Genomic DNA, 21,911 nt, shown 5'->3' with positions numbered 1-21,911 from the left:
ATATTCTTCCTGCTTCTTGACTGCCTCATCATCATGGAAAAGTACTTTTCCAAAGGAAAGGTGAGCTGCTGTCAATGGATGTGCATTTTTGACTTAAGGTAAAAACCCTTTAGTAAGAAAATAAAATGCTATTACTATGCTTTGTAATTTTGGGAGATAAGAGGAAATAATATTTTCTTGTAATCAGTACCTATTCTGTAAGGGCCCCATTTTCTGTTCTATTTTTCTGTTACCCATTGCTTTTCTCTGTGGTATGGACCAACAGAGCATCTCCATGATATTTCTTAAAGAAAGTTTAGGAAACTGGATCGAGTAGTTATGAAATTTAATTCTGTTAATGACTGATTTAAAAAAAATACCATATGCCTTTTATTTTTATGGAACTTATGGAATACGAAGCTTTCCAGGTTTTCCTTCTTGCCTTTTAAGCTTTTTTCCTCATGTTGTCTATAGAGGTCATGTTGCAATTCTGGTTTTGGAACTTGCTTCTCATTGAGTGCTTTTGAAATTATAATGCTGAACTGCTTGCTGAGCATTTGCTTGAAGTCCACCCTTTATCACAAACTGAGCAGGCTGCATGTCCTTGACAGCCTCCAGCAGTACTCCCACAGCTGGCAGCGAGAGAACAGAAGTTTTTAAATATTTCCCTTTAAACATACTTTTGTTTATATGCTTATATTCTTAGCCCTTAAAGAGGAGGGGCAAACAATACTGGAGATAGTAAGGCACAGAAATTCTGTCATAATCATATTCAACATCTCTCACATGAGCCTTAAGATAATTTGGTCATTTATGTTTGGCTAGTGGTAACTGCATATTTTCAGAGTTGCAGTGAAGGACATAATAGACCAGAGACTGTTTCCCACTCCTCTGCCCTGTCTAGACCTGTTGCAGTAAGACTTATCACAAAAGACAGAGGTTAATGTTTTGTTTTAGCTTTTTGTGCCTGGCTTGTTTAATTCTCAAGTGCCTCCAAATCTAAGTGTATCACCTAACTTGACTTAGAAGAAAAAAAGAGAGGGAAAAAAAAAATCACTCTAACCAAAAGCTGAATAAAACTCCAGTTAGGGATAGGTGGAAGTTGCCATGCAGACAGTAAATAAACATGCATTACATTTTTAAGTGTTTCTAAATATGTGGAAAAAAAAATGTGTGGCATCAGGTTAAAAAAACACCAGGAGTACGTGTTGACTATTTCTTTCTTGTGAAGTCTGAAGCAATATGTGAACAGTCTTCCAGAATAAAAAGTTGCTTTAAGAACATGTGCTGGAAGGCAAATTGGAGGACTCCCAAGGCACTGTTTTGGCTTTCTTGGTCACGAGGATTTATCTGAAATAGACTCCAACAAATATGATGATGATGATAACAGCGGTGCGTGCAGAGGGGATTCCTGGAGGCTCGGGACGCGCAGTATCCCGGCATCCAGCGCCCTTCCCTCAGGGATAGGGGCAGCGCGGCGGGACTGCGCGCGTGCAGAGGCGGGGCAGGCACCGCTCCCTCTAGCGGTCGGGGAACGTTATTCTCCAAACGCTCTTAGATCAAGATGAACACTGAAAAATCTGAAATCTAACAGGGCACGTGGTGAGGAAAAAAAAAAAAAAAGAGAGAGAAAATATAAAAAGGAGAAGTCGCGCGCAGCCCGGCAAGGCAGGCAGTAGAAGTATGGGCGCGGGAGGGCAAATGGCGGCTCGCTCGGGGCCGCGGTGCGGGGCCCGGGGCCGCGAGGCGAGGAAAGCCCCCGCCGCTCCGCTCCGCTCCGCACCGAGGGGCCGGGCACGGGGACGTGGCGGCGGCTCCGCCCGCCCCCGGCCCGCCGCTCTCTGCCCCTTGACGTGGCGCGGACTCTCCGGTCAGCCATGTTGGATGCGTCGGCAGCGCCGGGGCGGCGGCGCGAGGCGGGCGGCGGCTCGGCGGCAGGCGGCTCGGCGCGGTGAGCGGGCGGCGTGGGGAGCCCGCAGCGGGCCGGGGCCGCGCGGCGGGGAGCGGAGCCCCGCGGGCGGGCGGCGCGGCTCCCTTCGGCTCCCTTCTGCCCCGCCGCGGCCCCTCGGGGCCTGCAGGGGCGGCTGCGGGGGGCCGCGGGGAGCGGACGGGCTCGAGCGGGGGGCCGCGGGGTCCCGCATGTGCTCGCTGGAGCCCGGGTGACTTCTGCTGGGCCGAGTCTGGTCTGTTTGCTGCTGCAGGGAAGTGGCTGCACCCGGTGTACCTGCCCTGCTCTGCCGAGGCCTGAGGTGAGCGCCGTGCTCGCCTTGCCCGTGAGGCTGTGCAGACCTGTGATCAGGCAGGCCCTGGTGCCTCTGCTCTTCCTTTTGGTTTTAATTTAGGTGGGCTCTTGCGTATACTTACTTCTAAAAACCCTTAATTAGCAAAACTGCGAGTTGGCTTGGGGGGTGGCTCAGCTTGGGTGGATAACTGTAAATTAGACTTTACATTGTGCCCTTTCTGCACTGTAGACACAGCATGTCAAACGTATTTGGTGTGTATTCTGGCTAGAATGTCTTAACTGCACCTTTTCACCCGGTAATGAGTATTGTTATATTCCTGCGAATCAAGTTTTCATGGTTAGGTACAGTGAATCCGTGTCTCTCTGTGCTGGCAGCTCCTTGAGCATGATGTCTATCGGGACTGTCAGGGAACAGGATGGGAGGTAAACGCAGCCCTTAATAGCGGGAGGGGGTGCTGAGTGTCCCTCATCATCGTGTTATCCAAGGGGCAGCAGAGCTAGCGCAGCGCTAATACTGACTATTCTGTATGTCTCCTCTCTGTGGTTTTCTGGGGTAAGCAGCCTGTATTTTGTGGCTCTTAGGAGTTTAAATCTTTTTGGCATGTGACCTGTAGATCACGAGGGCCTCGTGGTTCTGGTTGAATGCAATTCCCGCACCCACCCCAGAAAATGTGCATGGACAACTACAGTAACGCTGCCAAAGCTGGATAGAGCCTCTCGACCCATGAGTTTTACATGTGATGTAAGGTGAAATACGTGAACTTCACCGACTTACTGGAAAGGAAGAAAGGGGTATAAGAAAAGATAGAGGAAAACTTGGTAACTAGTAGGCTCTGCCTCCTGAATAGAAAATACATGCTGTACTAGAAAGTAACAATTTCTAATTCATAAAATCCAGCAATTTTTTTTGCTTTTATTAGTCACTGCACTTTGGAATTTGTACATTGCCCTCTGTGGAGTAGTAACCAAGCAATAAAATGAAGGTCTACATTAAACTGTTTCAAACATAGCTGGAGAAAAATGAAAAGACTTTAAGGTCTAGGTGCAGAAAGTGAGTGTTCATTTGACAGTGTTTTGGTTTAGTTTTGTAGTCTTATGTAAGTCTTATAAAATGATGGAGTTGATGGACTTTGTAGCAGATGCCTGTGGAAAGGCTGAAATGGCCTTAAGCTCCAATTTCTCTCTCCTCAGGAGATAATTTTAAAAAAGATTTAATTATTCAATTGTGTCTGTGCTTTAACTAAGATCTTTTCCTCTTAGAAATCATTGTATGAATAATTCATTTTTTATGGATAAAATTCCTTTACCTTTTGCATAGTACAGCGAAGAATTTTGATGAGTTAGGAGAGAAACTCATAAATTTTCATCTTTTTTAGGGAGTGGCCTGTCTTTTCCTTTTTTTAACGGACTGCTTTTTTTTTTTTTGCCTCTAATCCCTCTATATTGCTTTCTGGATATTTTCTTCCCTTCGATTCTGTTCATTTTTATTTCTAGACTTATTTCTTGACAAATGGTTCTGTTCAACCTGATCGCCTTGTAACTCTGCTAGTTAAAATGATAAAGTGGAGCTTTGCTCCAAATGGGCAGTTGGTAAACAGGTCTTTTAAATTTTTTTTATTATTTTTTAATAGTGTGTTGACATGCTGTATATTTTCTTATCAAACCTACTGCAGAGTTACTGATTTAGGTATATGTTCCTGAGTTAGTTACTTAAATAAAGAATAAGTCAGAACTGTTTTGAGATTATGTATTTATTTTGTAATGTGCCAAGTACTTACTATTTTGAAGATGTTGCTGTATCCTGGGAGGGTGTTTTTTTTTTTTTTTTTTTTTTTTCCCCCCCTCCCCCCTTTGGAATTCTTTGCTTTGAATTTTAGGTTTTAGAAATGTCAGTCACTGTGTATCAGCTGTAACTCAGAGCATTTGAATGTGTGACTATTTTTTTTTTAAAGTTACAGTAAATACTGAAAATACTTAAAATTTCCATTTCAACATGCTGCTAACTTGTTTGTTTGTTGCTTTTTTTTTTAGTGAGAAATAGAGAAGCTGACCATGACAACCTTCCTGGAATTTATCCAGCAGAATGAAGACAGAGATGGAGTTAGATTCAGCTGGAATGTTTGGCCTTCAAGTCGCCTTGAAGCCACCAGAATGGTGGTCCCAGTGGCTGCTCTCTTCACACCACTGAAGGAACGGCCAGACTTGCCTCCTATTCAGTATGAGCCAGTCCTATGCAGTAGGACCACATGTCGAGCTGTTCTGAATCCCTTATGGTAAACCCAATATATTGGTTTATATTATCATCAGTGTGCAAACAATCTTTAAAATACCATCAGTTAAACTACACAGATGATGCAGTGTGTTTGCATAGGAGTTCATGATTTTATAGCCCTATATTGCAGCTTTTTCGAGTTTGTTCATGCACACAGATTTTCATTTGCAAAATACCCAGTTAAAACATGGCTTTATAGTATGCTTACCTTTAATCTTTTCAACATTCTTCTTTTAATTAGCTATTAGGTATGTTGCTTGTTTGGAACTGCATATCCAGTGTACCATTCTGAATTTCACCTTTAGAAAATTACTCATACAAAATTTATTATGCTGTGTCTTTATAACAATTTGGCCTTGGTTCTGAGTAAAATAAACCTGCCCTAGTTCAGTTGTGAACCAAAGCATGTTAGCTGATTAGCAAAACAGTCTAGATGGATAAATGCATGAGAGAGGTAGGAGGGAGGATGAAAAAGCTACTTAAAATGCTGATGCAAGTACAAATGATTGTAAACTAGTCATGGATAAGGTAGATTGAAACAGGAAGCATTATAAATGTTACTTTAATCACAGAACCATGAGCAAGAAAGCGAGTAACTTTTAAAGTGAAGTTTGGTGAGTGTATGAAAGGGATTATGAATAGTAGTAGTAGATAAGACTTTGCGAGAAACATTCTGTAGAAGCACTTAACTTTAAGTTTAGTGATCGGTTTGTTTATGTTTGGGAGAAAAGAAGCATTCAATTCAGTTGTAAAATTGCCTTTCAGTATTAAGCAGACACAGTTCTGCGCATACTGGAAGTCAGACTTAGTGGAAACATATCATTTTCAAAAATATTTATTTTTATTGAGGGCTGAAAGAAAAATTATAGAAAGACAAATCTGTAAAAGGCCAGACATGTCACTGACAATGAATCATATATTCTTTTTGTTTTGTGTATGCAAAGTGTGATTAGTTGAACTCAGGTTGAGTGGTGGCTTTTTGAAGCCTGTGTGGCCCAGTCTATGAGACCAGATAATCTGCAGCCCTTAAGACTGGCGTAGTTTGTTTAATTTCAGCAGAGCATCTTGGGATGTATCCAAAGATGTAATGGTGTTTTAACAACTTCACCCTTGTGGACAAGAAAAGATGTGATGGGGGAAGAAAAAGCATGTAATGCATGCTTTCTTAAAGACTGTGAGTAGGACTTTAAGACACCTGTATGGCCTGAGGATACAAGTCACACTGGTTATTTTACTACTTGAATACTGATTGATTAAAAAAAAAAAAAAAAAGGAAAGAAAAAAAAAAGATAGGCTTGTCCATTGAACTATGCTGTTTCCACAGAGAAATAACTGTTAGTTGGATATTAGTTTTATTGGTGTGTAATGTAAATTCAGAATAATCCCAGACTTTGACAGTTAATAAAAGTATGCTGAGAAAAGGGAGAAAAAGCAAAGTAGGGAGTGTTAGAATTAAATGCCTTTAAACCATGCAGAAAGTCTCTAATAAAGGTGCTGAGTCTGGGCTCTATTATTTGCTTCCTTTCCTTCAAGATCGTTCTTCTCGCCCGTAAAGGCCATTCTGATACGTTTGTCTTTTAGGATCAACTTATGAAACTATACTTTATTTTGAAATTATAATATTGTTATTTAAGAGACGATATATTATGATGAAGCTTTTTGAAAGTCAATACATTTTAGAAACTTACAAGAGTCACACATTCTAGAATCAATGAAGTAAAATGACTTGTTCCTGTTAGGTTAACTTTTCTAATTGTATTTTTATAGCCAAGTGGATTATCGAGCAAAACTCTGGGCTTGCAACTTTTGTTATCAAAGAAATCAGGTAAGAAAATGAAACATTCAGAATACAGACAGTTTCTTCTTTATGACATAAAAATAAAACCTGTCTTCCAAATTATGTTTGTGAGTTGAAATTGACAGCAGGAAAGTAAATGTGTGGCTATATCTTCAGAGTGCACTGAGATTTTTTTCACAACAGCTATAGTTAAAATCTTCTATAGAGGAAAGTTGTGCATATATATATATATATATTTGCTTTTCTAGAAGTTGTAATCTTTTGTTTATACTTAATTTTCTTATTTTTTTTTTATTTGCAGTTTCCTCCTACTTATGCCGGCATATCTGAAATGAATCAACCGGCTGAACTTTTACCTCAATTCTCTAGCATCGAATATGTAGTGCAGGTAAAATCATTATATAAAACCTTTAACATTGTCTGTAAGCTGTCCATATATCCAGTGAACTAATATCAGTTTTCTTCACTGCATGTTAATCACTGTGAATATCAGCTTGTTAATAGAAAGATTAGGTCATCAGTTAGTTTTGCTTGGAGCAATACAGACTAACTGTTTATTAAAAGCTTAATAAAATTGGCATATGCTTTAGAACTCTCTTGACATTCTGAAAGAGACCTTCTTCCATAATCAGCATTTCATTTTTGTGTGGAGCTCATTATGGTATGGATCTTATTGTGCTTTAGCCTTAGATACTACTTAGTTACTACTTGAAAGGGAGGAAAGAAGCAAGTAGATGAAACACTGACCTTATTGATATGACTAAAATTAACAACACTTAGTTTTATTTGTTCGTTTTTGATCCCCAAAATATTTTTCTCTAATGGTATTTGTGTTTCTTAAAGCGTGGTCCTCAGATGCCTTTAATATTTCTTTACGTTGTGGACACATGCATGGAAGATGAAGATCTGCAAGCTCTGAAGGAATCCATGCAAATGTCGCTGAGTCTTTTGCCACCAACTGCATTAGTGGGTCTCATTACTTTTGGCCGAATGGTGCAAGTTCATGAGCTTGGCTGTGAAGGAATTTCTAAAAGTTATGTCTTCAGGGGAACAAAAGACCTATCCGCGAAACAGCTTCAGGTAAAACACAGCATAAACAAAAAGAAATCAAAATGATGAACTTTTAAACAGTATGTAAACAAATTTGATACCAAAATTTTATTTATTTTATGACAGGAAATGTTAGGTCTAACGAAAGTAGCTGTTTCACAAGTGGGCAGGGGTTCCCAAGTGCAGCAGCCACCACCTTCTAACAGGTAATATCCTTAAAACACATCTTGACTACAGAGCCTTACTGAAAAATTTATTTGGTGATTAATGACAAAATCAACTGAGTTTGAGTGTTCTGGTCGGGAACAGAGTTACGAGGAATCTAATGGGTCTTATTCCTGCCAGTTTGTGATGGGAAGTGGAGGAAGGACTTGCTGGGTGGCAGAGAAATCATTTGAATGCTGCTTTGGAAGTATTCTAACAGAATGGTATGCAGCTATACTACAGATTTTCAACTAATAGTGCTTGTCTTGGTATGCTGGAGAATGTAAAGGGCTACTTCAGTTGCTCTTTGTTAGGTTAGTGCCCCATTTTGCCTTTCCTCTAAATAGAAAGTAGCTCCCCTCCTCTCCTCTCTCTCTTTTGAAGACTGTGGGGTGGTGTTTGATTCTCCCAAATCAAATTGTGATATGGAAGAAACTGATGCAATGATAAGGCAGGCAGTGAAAAGGCAAGAGGATTCTGCAGTCTGTCTTTTATATGCTAAATAGCTGGTTTTGTATTATTGGGTTACCTGTAGCAGAAAGCACAAATATTCAAATGTCTGTCCTGATTTTTGATTTTCACTCTAGTAGTGCCACCTTTACATCTGCCATTTTTAGCTGGACATGGTTCTGTCTGGATAGTAGCTACATTTCTAAGTCAGTCTTTTTTTTTTTTTTTTTTTTCCTATGCGAATCTGCTTAAGCTGAGTATGTGTGTATGTGGTACACTGCATTTTCTAGGTGAGACAGATACTCTGCTCTGAATCCAAACTAGAATCTTTGATACTGCAGTCCAGCTTGTTCTAGTGACCAGTCAGTATAATGTTTATTTAAAAATTCCAGTCTAAACTGATTCCATCAATTTGTTTCTAGGTTTTTGCAACCTGTGCAGAAAATTGATATGAACCTTACTGACCTTCTGGGTGAACTGCAGCGGGATCCTTGGCCTGTTCCACAAGGGAAAAGGCCCTTGCGTTCCTCTGGAGTGGCCCTTTCTATAGCCGTAGGGCTTCTTGAGGTAATAGTTTTAACTGTGGTTGAATAAATATCTAAATAGTTCATTTCGTTACATAAAATCTGTCATAAACAATATGTAACCCCCTTAATTAGTGCCTGTTTGATTTGTATGGTGATTCTAATGAATCTCATCCAGTATTTGTAGGTGTTTAAATACTCATGTTAATTAGACAAGATTGATTCTTTGAATAAATAGAAATTTGGGGCTTTAGAGGGAGAAAGTACAGTCCTTATTATAATCCTATCAATGTGATAAATAGCAGGATAGCTATTTTTTTTTCTGTTCCATTTATAGCAAAAACTAGTAGTCTCATCCATCTTTTTACCTGCAGTGCACTTTTCCTAATACTGGTGCTCGTATAATGATGTTCATTGGAGGACCAGCTACCCAAGGACCTGGAATGGTTGTAGGGGATGAATTGAAGTTACCTATAAGATCATGGCATGACATTGAAAAAGACAATGCTAAATATGTTAAAAAGGGTACCAAGGTAAGATATGTCAATTGATACTTTAGGCACCTTACCAATGAGTGAATGTTTACACATCCTGCATGGCAATGTATAGTAGTGTTAGAAGTAGGGAACATGTAAAGAGATGTGAACTGTGTGTTTTTATTTATCTATCTGAATAGCTGCACATCTTCAGGAATCCCAGTATATTGTTTAGCTCTCATTCATGTTCATTGGGATGTTTCCCTGATTTTTACTAGGAGAGGATTCATCTGATTAGAAGACAAATCTAGACTAATTATATCTACTGCTAAAGCAGTTACTCCAGATTCTGTGTAGGTGTGGGAGGATTTTGGCACAGTTCATTTCATCCTAAATAATCTACATTTGGTCATCCTTAAACTTTTGACTTCATATTAATTGAATAATAGGCACTTGAGATTAGGGAGGCAAATTCAATCATATGAGTTGGACCTGATCCTTAATGCAGAATCTAAACAGGAAAAAAAAATAAAAATAAAAAATAAAAAAAGTTCAATAGCACACATTGGTCTTTCTAGTGTGAGTCAGATTCTCAGTGGGTCAGAAAATAAACACCAGTGCTGAAAATTCCAGTTCTTGTTTTACTTTCATGAAAAAAAAATGTTTTTATCTTGTATTACAATACATCTGAATTAAAATTGACCGTGTTTTAGAAAAAAATGGGGAGTTTAGAATATACGGAGATGAAGAGAGTTCGCGTCCTAAGTTGCTATGAACTGTTCTTTTCTTGGATTTAGCATTTTGAAGCCCTGGCTAATCGGGCTGCAACAAATGGTCACGTTATTGACATATATGCATGTGCTTTGGATCAGACTGGTCTGCTAGAGATGAAGTGTTGTCCCAACTACACTGGGTATGTGCCTGTTTATTTTTCAGTAGTACGTTAAATGTGCAGGGTTTTTTGTTTGTTTTTAGTTTTCCTGTGGTTTGCTGTGATAGTGGGCAGCTCATGCTGTTATGAGAATTCCTCAGTCTCTGGCAAATTCATCACCCAAATTGTGGGCTTTGTCATATCAACTTTTTACTTTTTCTTTAAACCATTTGAGGCTTATAAGAATATGATTTAATGCTACTTTTCTTCAATTTTTGTGAACGTATAAGATTTCAGTTTTGGTAAACAGAGTGGGAATATTAGCCTGTGTCCAGTTTTTCTTACTGTTCAAATGGCATGAAGTCCTCAGTTATTCCTTCTATCTTGTTTATGCCTTCTTCTAGATACTGTGGTTTACAGGTTCAACAACTGTTGCAGGTTCTTATATTTTGCAGAAGATCTTGTATGTCCTCCAGCTTGTCTTTCCATCAATTCATTTAATATGATCAAAGCAAATTCTCATTTATTTATTAGTTTTACATCTACAGAAGATTGCTAAGTGTAAAAAGAGTTTATACTTTTTTAGGATAGATTTAAGCCTAATATAACTAGTGGACTGAACAAAATTAAGTTGTGTTGAAATAAGTTTGGAATATTGAATATTAGAAGTAGTTAACTGACTTTGCAAGATTATGAGGCATTAGTAGTACAGAAGTCCAATATAGTGTAAGTGTAAGATTTTGTTATATATAAAACCGAGGATGGTCTGAGGATGCCAACTGGGCAGGATCTAGTGAAATATTGATTTTCATGGTGAAATAGAGTAGTCACTTCTAGGAAGACAAAAATTTGTCTTCATTTTCTGCCTCCCTGTTTTTAGTTTTAACTAAGCTGTATAAATCTGGTTTGCTAAGTTACTGCATAATAAGTGTTTTTTTAACTTTTCTTTTCTTTTCTAGAGGCTATATGGTAATGGGAGATTCTTTCAATACATCTTTATTCAAACAAACCTTTCAGAGAGTATTCACAAAAGATATGCAAGGACAATTTAAAATGGGATTTGGTGGCACATTAGAAATAAAGGTAATAATAAAAAAATGCAGTGGGGTAGTGCACTGGGATAGGATGGCTAGTAGCATGTTAATCTATGTTCTTCTTTTAAATGTGAAGACTTCAAGAGAAGTAAAGATTTCTGGAGCTATTGGGCCCTGTGTGTCTCTCAACTCTAAAGGACCTTGTGTATCAGAAAATGTAAGTTAACTGTGCTTAAAATGACCCAGTAGTTTGAAAAATAATCATGTGTAATGGCCAGATCACAAAAGATCATAGCTCCCTTTTATAAAGTTATTCTCTAAAATATGTTCACAGGAAATTGGAACAGGAGGTACTTGTCAGTGGAAGATTTGTGGACTTAATCCCACTACCACACTTGCCCTGTACTTTGAAGTGGTCAATCAGGTAACAAGTATTTGTCAACTCATAGTAAATTCTAAGTGCAGTAGTAATGTTATGTGTAATGTTGATGCCTGTGTTGTTCCCTGAAGCACATTACCAGGGATACAGATGATGTTGCCATTCTCATGTCGGAGAGTTTAGAATCTCATTTGTCAGAGTTTAGGAGATGGACGCTTAACAGTTTCATGGTAGATTAATCTCTCTCTTAAGGATGTAATAATGAGAACTAAAACATTCTGTAAACTTTGGATAAATTCATAATCTGTGTCCAAGCCTTTCTTTTCAGTTTATTGCTTATTAAAATGAAATGCAGTTATTATATCTGAGAACAGTGTAATCAGTATATTTAAAGACATTTTTTTCAATCTCTGACATTTTACTCTAGCAGGATAATTACTCTGTAGTGGTATATATTAATTTATGCCGTTACAGGTCAGTAACGGGACAGGAGAATGTAACGAAATCAGCAGCTGCAATATAGTCTCTTTGAAAGTAACGTCTCCAAATTTTAGCCTTGTTTAGCAAAGATACTCAGCGTAATAAAATGATGGAGAATATATGTGTAGAATTGGAACTGCCTACTGCTAAGGGATTGTTTAATCATTTTTTAATATATTTTCTAATTACAGTATAAAATCTTGAGATTCCCACTCAGTTTATTTTTTTTTTCTTCCCATGTTTAGCACAATGCTCCGATTCCTCAGGGAGGACGTGGTGCAATCCAATTTGTGACTCAGTACCAGCATTCTAGTGGACAGAGGCGTATCAGAGTGACCACAGTTGCCAGAAAGTAGGCTTTGTTTGTGATGATCTATTTTTGAAAATGAATATTGTACATATTTGTTATTTAATTTGTATTCTCAGATATGCCGTTTCACAGGTGGGGGAGTATTCTGTTAACTTGTGTTCCTTGTATTAGTAAAATCTTCTTGATGTCTAATGAAGGGATAGAGTAATAGAACAGCTTGCATGTGAAAAGAATGAGCAATTAGATCCCAGAAGAGGGGCACAAGAAAACAGTTAGTCTGGAAAGCATATTTTGTAGTTAGTTTCCTGGGCAGTGTTTTCTGTAATTTGATTTTTTGTAAATTATCCTTTTTAATGTAATTTTTTTAAGTGACCTTGTATTTTATTTTCACTGATTGCATGGCATCTGCGCACAAATAAGAGGCATCTCCAGAATAAGGGATGTCATAAGAAAGTATGGTGCTTAAGAAGCTGTTGATCTCTCCCCAGTATGTTGGTGTTTTTTTTTTTTTTTTTTTGTGATTCCAGCATGAGTTTGCTAAACTGTGAATGCTCTTTTCTCTGCCTCCTTCTTGAAGGGAATTTTTAAGTTGGACCCCTTCCCTTTTACTGTGTTGCAATCACAAGTGTTTTTCTTTGACAGCTGGGCAGATGCACAGACACAGATCCAGAACATTGCTGCATCCTTTGACCAGGAAGCTGCTGCGATTCTGATGGCCAGATTGGCAGTGTATAGGGCAGAAACAGAAGAAGGGCCTGATGTGTTGAGATGGCTGGACAGACAGCTTATACGCCTGGTAAGCAGGACTACATTAAGAGTCGAATTGGTTTCTTGTTTCTGGACAAATAATTTGTTAGTGACTTGTCTTTAGTGGTTGTTACTAAAGCAGTAGAGGAATTGAATGCTAATTTTCACAAGTGGGTAGACAGAACGACCCGAGAATTTCTGTTTGCAACAGTAGAAAGCCACTGTAGTCTTAGTTAATTAATGTCTCAGTTCTCAGCATTTGGTCATGGCCAGCTTCTGAGAGAAAATCTAGCATGAGGCTTGTAGAAGTTCACCCTTTATTTCAGCTGTCTATAATGATATTGTAAATAACATTTTAAAGCAAAAAAAAAGGATATGGATTTTCCTTATTTTTCAAAAGTCAGTTTGATGTTAAATGTATTTCTCAGGTGTAAGTAGCTAGTTATAAAATTAGTTTTAAACTTGTCTGATATTTAATCATGGAACTTTTTCATGGTGATTTTTAAAGAGGGGAAAAAAAAGCCAATGAAGCAATAAGGCCTGAAATGCAAAGAAAACACCACTTGTTAATGAAAGCAATTATGTCAGGTCTTCTTTCTTAGATTTCTGTTTTATTACAAAGGCATAAGCATATATTATAAAAACAAACTTACAGCTAATAGTGTAACCAACATACTGTATTTCTTAATTTAGACATATTTTTCTTTTGCTTCAGTGTCAGAAATTTGGAGAATATCATAAGGATGATCCAAGCTCTTTCAGATTTTCAGAAACATTTTCACTTTATCCACAGGTGAGTAGGAGGAAGCTGTGTCTGTAACAGATAAAGAATAAGTACCCTTTAAATAAATTACGAGATATTGTAACACAAAGTAAAGTAATGCTTTACACTAGATATCAGGGTGAAAAGTCCCCACTTTAGCTCTCCTTCCCCCTCACATAGATATCTATGTATATATATTTGTGTATCTAGGAAAGCTGCTTACACAAGTTAGAAATGTTAAAGGACTCAAAGTTAAGTTTTGCAGTGATTTCTTTTTGTGAAAAATATTTTCTCTCCTTGTTCGCTATGCACATATATATTTATATTTCTTTTTCAGTTCATGTTTCACTTGAGAAGGTCTCCTTTCTTGCAAGTTTTTAACAACAGTCCAGATGAGAGCTCATACTATCGTCATCATTTTATGCGTCAAGATTTAACCCAGTCACTTATCATGGTTCAGCCGATTCTCTATGCCTACTCCTTCAATGGACCTCCAGAGGTAACATTCCGTGTAACATAATTGCAGGTTAAGAGAATCTGGTTTTTACTTTGTCGAAATCACTAGATGCTTGGTTCTTGTTTTTGTGGCACCAGAATGTAAACCATGTTTTTATTTGAAAATGTCCTTTTCCAGTGGATCGTACAATTCTCTTCCCCCTGATACCCTTATCCAGAAAGGATCCTGTTCTTATTTTGGTGTGGTTACCATAATGTATAGGTTTGTTACAGAACCTTGCATTTGACCTTATGGTACATCCTGCATAAACCTGGAATAAAGATCATCTCCTAAGAAGTGTGCGACAGAAATGTAACACAGCAGACTGCAAAATTAATTAGATAGATGGAAGAGAATGAGGAATCTGCGAGACCGTGAAAATTGACATTGTACTCAGGGTCTTGTTGCACTACAACCCTTACTCTTATTAAAAAAAAAAAAAAAAAAAAAAAAAAAAAAAACACGCGATGTCATGGCAGGGAAGAAGGGGTTTTAAAGTGAAATCTTAATTAAAGTAATAAGGTGTTTGAGTGCTGCTCACAAGCTTATAAATAAGTTGTGTGAGTGATGGAAACTCGATCAAGCTCCACCTGATCAAAAGGAAAGCTGACATGCTAGTCTAGAGTGAGTAATAATTCAGTGTTTTGTTTTTCCAGTTGTAGTAGTAGTGATTATTTTGGGTATCTAATATGATTGATCAAAATAAGTCCTGTGGTACTGATCCAATTAAATCATATGGCACCAGTGTTGTCATAATCTTTAAAAAGATAAACTACAACATTGCAGGTTAATATACTACATTAGAACTCATTGAATATTACTATATATATTTATATCTGTGTGTGTGTGTGTATGTATGTATACACACACACACAAACATACATGTAGGTGAATATAGACCCAGCCACATACACACAGTAGCTGCAAGGGCAAGACTGAAGGGGGCGGAGAGGGGAGAAAAGGAAAAAAACCCACCCAAATCCCATGTTTGAATAACTATGGAATCTTTAGGCATTGAAGTATCATTAAAATTAATATCGTTGTATGGGTAAAAATGGAGGTCCTTGAAAGACTGGAGAAGTGCACAGTAAGGAAATAGCTCTAGGCTCATGGAATCCATTTTTATCATTGTGAAATTAGCATTCAGAATCAAGCCAGATAACTTGAGAATGAGATTGGATGTGTTGCAGATATATAACTTGAAATTGAGCAAATATGGAACTTTAAAGTGATTTTTAGAAGTTTTGAAAAGCCAGTGACTGATTGAAAGAACCTGTAATGCCATCTAATTGCTCAGTTCTGCATCAGTTGATCACTTTCGTTTATGTATTTGCTTTTATTTTAGCCTGTTCTTCTAGACAGTAGCAGCATTTTACCAGATCGCATTCTTCTTATGGACACCTTTTTCCAAATCCTTATTTATCATGGGGAGGTAAGGTTAATCATTTCTTATATAAATGTTCCATTTTTTTCTGTAATAATACTTTATTATGTAAGTAAAACCCTGATCTTAAAAAGTACCCCAGTGCTTGACCTCACCTGCATGGCTGGTACTGTTCAGCTTGAGAGGATTCCTAATTTGCAGTTATAGCCTGTCATGCCCTGTACGCAGGCCCCTGGCATTACTTGCTATTTTGGTTCCTTTTTTATGGTAAGTTTAAGATCAGTTGACTTCAGTATGAGATTATTATTTGTTTTAGACCAAAATTTTTCTAATATATTTAAAGTATTATTTGCTCTTTTACAATTCTCCTCCCTCCTGCTGCCATTTTTCACACACTTTTTAGGCCTCTGGATTGGCAGCAGTTTAGTTCTTTGGGCATAGGAGAGGGAGAACACCATGTGTTACAGTCACCCTTCATCTGCACCATCCTAGAGGAACTAAGCTGCTTCTGGCAGTTGAGTAGACTGACATTCCCTGGTAATATAAATGCTTATGACTTGCTCTTGCTCGGCTGCCCTGGAGGAATTGAGCTGTTCCTGTTTACTGCTTTACTGCCCCAAAGGATTGGCTGCTAAGAGTCCGAGAAATATTCTTCTGGATCATGCCCTCCTAGCAGCAGTTTTTAAAGCAAATACTAAACTTTAGCAGTTTACGAAGTAGGAAAATATTCTCCGTACTTGGTAAGGTGCTGCCAGGGAGCAGCAGGGGCGTTCTCTCCCTAGCGTTAGAGGCGCTAGGAGGTGAGCAGGCGAGGGAGTTACTCCGGCCCCACGGCATGGACCTGAGCAGGGCTGGCCCCATGGAAGCACTTCAGCCACCGGTACAGGCATTAGACTAGTCTGTGCGGAGGAGGCAGGACTGAGGTCAAGCCAGGGGCTCAGGTCAGCAGGTCAAGGGCAGGATCAGGTGTGGAGGGAGCCCCGCAATAGAGAGGCAAGCGCCCAGTGGTGAGGCAGGTCTGAGCTCAGGCCAGGAAGTCAGTCTGCAGGCCAGGGTCCAGAGCAGTGGGGTACGTGGTTAGGCGCAAGTGCTGCTGCAGCGTAGCTCGAACGAGGGGCCAAGCATGAGAGGTGCAGCTTCAAGCAGCTCATAAGCCAAAGCAGGGAACCCTCCCTCAGGCTCCATCCATTGAGTTGATCTTGAGCAGCCAGCATCCTGTTAGAGCCTACATTTAGAGAGGCTTTAAAAAGAAAATTAACTTACATTCTATAGGGTAGAAAGGAATGAGAGTTATAGAAGTCATCAACCGTAGCATGTTCTTTTTTTGTTAAGCTTCCTTATTCACTAAGAATAATTGATGAATCAGTTCTGTATTTCCTTCCTCCTCCAATCTCCAGACCATAGCTCAGTGGCGTAAATCAGGTTACCAAGACATGCCAGAATATGAGAACTTCCATCACTTGCTACAAGCTCCGATAGATGATGCTCAAGAAATTCTCCATTCCAGATTCCCAATGCCCAGATACATTGATACAGAGCATGGAGGAAGCCAGGTATGGTAAAATGAGTACTATATAATCTAGGAATGATATTTAGTAATACCTAGACACTTTATATAGCAAACTTGCATTTCTCTGCTAAAATAAATGTGAATTGTATGTTAATATTTGGAAGTTTTAAACTTTGACACAGCCAGGTACTTTATAGTTCCTCTTTGCCTAATTCGTGGATCCTGTCACTGATTGAATTGTGTTGACTTGGCCTCTCGGGTTCCTTCTATGAGATATGCAGACCAAAAAGCCTTGTCAGAATGTCTGGATCTACAGTAGAAATATGCTTATTTATTCATTTATTTTTCCCTCTCCCAAAACCTTCTATACCAATGTTTCACTGATAGTCACATTTGTTTTTCTGGAGCTTAAAAAAAGGAAAAGCTGTGTTACTTTTCAAAATTATTAATGTTTGTGCATTAGAACTATGGAATCCATGAAGTTACTGTTCTAGAGATGCTGCTCTGGTTGATCTTCTAAATAGGCAACTGCGCACATCTTTTATGCGAAAATAGTAGAAATGGTATATTTTGTGTACACAACTATTATTTTTCTAAGCTTAAAAGCTTTTATTTTAGAAGATTAATTGTTTGTTTGCTTTTTAAGGCTCGTTTCCTGCTTTCGAAAGTAAATCCCTCTCAGACTCATAACAATATGTATGCATGGGGACAGGTAAGTATGAATTTGCTGGTGAAACTTGCACGCATGAAATATTTTTGTTTTCTGTTACTCTTGTTTGAGAAGTCAACTCGGACATTGCGTGTATATATAAGTAATAATGTCAAATGTTGAAACTGAAAAAGAAATGCAGTATTGGCCTGGTTCTATCAGAAGGTAAGGTTAAAAGAATGCTTTTCATTTTTTCTTCAAAAAATGTTAGTTTGCTGCTTTAAGCCGCAGTTAGTCTACTTTCATCTAGGCATCTGTCTTAAGATACATTCAAATTCTTTGGAATGAGGGTACTTTCCACAAGGACCAGTGAAGTTTTTTTTTTTTTTTTTTGATTACAGCAAGTAAATGTTGAGATTAAATTTAAGCAGGAACTGAACAGTGTACCAGTATACTTTTTTCCTGGATTTTTTTCTTCCCTTGTGGTGAGGATTTAGCTTTTCAAATGTTATTGCTTGGAGGAAAGTTATATGAGCTCGAAAAATAAAGTCTGCAGCATCTTATATTTTCGACCATTGCATCTCAGTTCCATGCTCTCCTTCCAAGTTCAGCTTTTATAATAGAAAAAGAAACACTGCTGTGGGTGAACACTATTGCAGGCTAATTTTATCATGTAAGTGTGATTGCATCTGACACACAAATGCAGCAGTTTCTGGGCCTATATGTCAACTGTACTCTTCAAGTATTTTGCAAAAGAGCCTACAGTAATCAAGTCATTAATAAGTAGAGCTTTGCAGGAAATTTATTACAGTCATTTCTGTTAGCTAAGGTTTATCAGGGTACCTTTTCATATAGATCCAGTGAAATTATCTTTTCAGGAACGAGTGCTGAGTTTCAGAGTGGAAATATTTGAGCAGCTTATACTGAGTCAGGTCAATGGGATTTGTACCTGGCTCACTTTCCTCCAAAGTCAATACCTTGACCTGCAATCTGTTGGTCTGTCTTTGTCCTGGTAAGGTCCGCAAGGCACGCTCTAATAAACCCCATAGTTTGAAACATCTTGTTTTTATCCAAACATGATATAGATTTTTACATTACATACGTTTTTGAAGTTTTGAGATTTCTCATAATGTGTTTCTACTTATCTAATAAGCAAGTGAAACAGTTATCCTTTCCAGTGACAGTCATGTTTGCTCATGTTTAACCAAGTAAAAATTTAACCATGTTTAACCAAGTAAAAATTATAAAATGAGGAATGTGACTGTTGGGAGAATTTTAAACTGAACTGGTTTTGTTCATGTTTTTCTTGTGAGCTTCCTGGATTGTTTCATGTTACTTTGACTTTTGTATAAGTTGAATTTCCATAAAATAGTGCTAGTCCACACTGACCAGGAGAGGGCACTGGCAAACCACTGAAAACATGTTTCAGGAGGTGATGAGCTGATTATTGTTATTATTTTTAATATTATAAATATAGATTTTTTTTTTATTTCAGCAGAGAAGTGTCTTGTATTTAAGAGATTTTCAGAAAATAATGGTAACTTTTTATCATACAGTTTCACACACATTCTGTTCACTTTGGAAGCACGTATTGGCAGTCTCTAAAGATACTTATTTGAGCTTGCTGTTTTTTTCAGCTTTTTTTCTCTCTTTTTGTCTTGGGATCTATGAGGAATTTGCAATTTAAAATGAAAGAGGAGGTCAATGGCACAAATCTTATCAGGTGCCTAACTAGCTATCACTAAACTGTTGTTAATTCAATTTAAAACTTAGCAGTATGTCTTAACCAGGGGATTTGAGGTCTTAGTGAGCTATTTTTGAACTGAAAATAAAAGTTATGGTGATCTGTGCAGCAAGACCTTGCTGTTTTTCTGCTTTATTCTCCAGCAAATAAAATACTCTGCAGTCTTGTGCACTGCAGTGAGGCCTTCCACATCTCCAGAGTGCAGCCTGTGCGTTAGTGAGAGAAGCTGCCCCTCTGGAGATGGTGGTCAGCCTCGAGGGCAGAGCTGTTGGCTTTAGATACCCTGGGTTACCAGAGCAGTGGTGGCTGTGTGGGGCTCCTTTCCTTGAGGTTTAAGAGCTATATATAAACTAGAGGGTGGGTGATGTGCTCCATTTCCTTGCTAAGATCCAAGCTGATGAGTTCTATCTGCCCTCCTAAAAAAAGCTACTTGTAATTCCCTGGCAGCTTTTTAAGTGAGGAGAGTCCAGACTTGACAGACTTGGAAGTAGAAGGTACTTTATTCTCACCCTGTCACCAACAGTTGATAGACCCAATTTAATGGGCCTTTTCTAACATAGGCTGTGTAGTGTGTTGAGTGTAATAGAGTGAAGCAAAAGCTCTTAGAGCTCCTGGATTTGTCCCGTGATCATTGTCTGTTTCTTTTTGGCTCTCAAAAGGAGTACTAGATTAGAGCCTCCTCATTAAGACTTTCTTGTCTCTGTTTGAAAGGTTTGGTAAAGGCTCAGACAGCTTTGATTTCATTTGTACCTTAGGAGTGATTGGTTTGTTGAGAATATAGGAATTCCTTCTATATGTGTAAATGGAAGTAATCACAGATTTACTTCAGAGGTCTTGAAAAGTTGCTATCTGACATTTGCAAAATCACCAGCTGTTTGATTTAGGCTGGGAATTTGCTTTAAAATAGTAAAGGAGAACCTTCTGAGGTTTCCCTTGAAAAAACAGTTGACCTTCACTCCATCTCAGATCAGGCCCTCAGTGGGTTTTTCTTCCATTTGCCATTTTGATAAGTGTGGACTTCAGTGATTTACTGGTTGTGTCACTTGCATATTTCTGTCTCTCTCATCTTCGTCATGCTTCAATGCGATAGTGATGAGAGTTGCTGTGTGGAAGTTCTACTCACTTTATTCTCAGTTTAAAATGTTTAAGTCAGCATTTGGCAAAAGCTCTGGGTTTGTGTGATTGTCTCACCGCACTGGGATTTACTGCAATGTGCATTGACAGGTGAAAAGAATGTTGTGGTGGTTTATGCCTGAATTTATATAAGTATATGAAAATGTATGTAAATTTACAGTAGCCTGCTTTATGTCGGATAATGTCAGCAATGATGTTTCTAAGGTATCTTTAAGCTTAGTGTTGATTTAATGGAACATACTGCACATTAAAAATGCTTTTCTTTACAATCAGTATAAAACATTTTCCATGTTTCCTTTACTTCTGTAGGAGTCTGGAGCACCCATTCTTACAGATGATGTCAGCTTGCAAGTATTTATGGATCATCTGAAGAAACTTGCTGTCTCTAGTGCTGCCTGAGCTTTTGCTGTGAATTAAAGGCACAGATAAACTGGAGCCAAATTTCATCTTTTTCTCCTTCATCCCTTTTCATGTCTCTCTTGACAGAATGCTCTGATATGCACAAGCTGCCTGACTAAATTTAAAGCAGTGTTGTTTTCAAAGATAAGCTTTTGTTATCAGCAAATGTCTTAATGTAAACTGCAGTGTGTTTAACAAAAAAAAAAAAAAAAAAAAAAAAGGACAGGTAGTAAATTAGATTAGAGGAAAAAAAAAGTCATTTTGGTTACTGTGATAGTAATTGCAATGAAAACATTTATAACAACTTTGAAATACGAATTCTCCTTCCTTTTTACATGGTTGATGCTGATTCTGCTTTGCACTACAAAGGCACATTGAACAATAAAAGCAATCTTTGGTGACACCAAGTTTTCCAGGCTGCCATATGACTATTGTTTACTCAGTTTGAGCAAGAAGCGGACAAAGAAGCAGCAAAAAAAAAAAAAAAATTATCATTTTTTGTTTATGTGCTGGTTGTTCTAGGACTATTTAATGTCAAGTATTTCCTCTTCCCTTTCACCTTACTTGATTCTTTGGGAGCAGAATTTTTCTTACTCCCTACATGAAGAATTTGAATAGAAAAAAGTGTAAAAACAAACAAAAATTGCTACTGTGCAAAGTTCAGAGTTCACATATATTTTTTGACAAAAGTATCTTATCAGAAAAAAACAGTAAGATGAATATGTTCCAAAATGAATATTTTTAGCTTGAACTCAAGAGAAACCATACACTACTAAAATGAACTGACTAGAAGTACTTTAATTTTTTCTTTTTGTCTATCAGTATACTTGTAAAAAACATATTTAACATATTTACCTTTTTGATGCCTTACAATGTCATTATGCTAATGCATGAAACTGCACATAGGCTTTTTCTTTCCACTTCCTTTTTGTTGTGGATTCAACAGGCTCCCGTTCTTGTTGAAACAGTGTTATATGGAACATGCTGTACCTGATTTGATACTTGGTTAATATCCG

General features: G+C 38.0%; 1 protein-coding gene across 1 annotated transcript; it reads left to right on the top strand.

Moving 5' to 3' along the window:
* The first annotated feature begins 1,806 nt into the window (after positions 1-1,806).
* On the top strand, positions 1,807-21,024 carry SEC23A (SEC23 homolog A, COPII component). The gene is made up of 20 exons (XM_088529245.1): positions 1,807-1,930; positions 4,253-4,494; positions 6,261-6,318; positions 6,593-6,679; positions 7,135-7,371; positions 7,468-7,547; positions 8,418-8,562; positions 8,894-9,052; positions 9,793-9,908; positions 10,826-10,949; positions 11,037-11,117; positions 11,235-11,324; positions 12,005-12,111; positions 12,712-12,865; positions 13,532-13,609; positions 13,917-14,078; positions 15,421-15,507; positions 16,857-17,012; positions 17,616-17,681; positions 20,806-21,024. Exons 2-20 carry the CDS (start codon positions 4,274-4,276, stop codon positions 20,893-20,895), a joined length of 2,298 nt encoding a protein of 765 aa, XP_088385371.1. The 5' UTR covers positions 1,807-1,930; positions 4,253-4,273; the 3' UTR covers positions 20,896-21,024.
* The last annotated feature ends 887 nt before the right edge of the window (positions 21,025-21,911 follow it).

The sequence above is a fragment of the Tinamus guttatus genome, unplaced genomic scaffold, assembly GCF_059628265.1.
Source record: "Tinamus guttatus ecotype Peru unplaced genomic scaffold, ASM5962826v1 Tinamus_guttatus_pri_ptg000327l, whole genome shotgun sequence".
In the NCBI taxonomy this organism is placed as follows: Eukaryota; Metazoa; Chordata; class Aves; order Tinamiformes; family Tinamidae; genus Tinamus; species Tinamus guttatus.
The sequence above is the reverse complement of the archived record's forward strand: the minus strand, read 5'-3'. Positions and strand labels throughout refer to the sequence as shown.

Bases quoted from the DNA above. Each gene is read 5' to 3' on its own strand.
- SEC23A (XM_088529245.1), top strand. From the start codon at position 4,274: ATGACAACCTTCCTGGAATTTATCCAGCAGAATGAAGACAGAGATGGA. The intron at 6,319-6,592 runs GTAAGAAAATGA...TTTTATTTGCAG, and splicing joins TTTGTTATCAAAGAAATCAG to TTTCCTCCTACTTATGCCGG. The intron at 17,682-20,805 runs GTAAGTATGAAT...TTACTTCTGTAG, and splicing joins ATATGTATGCATGGGGACAG to GAGTCTGGAGCACCCATTCT.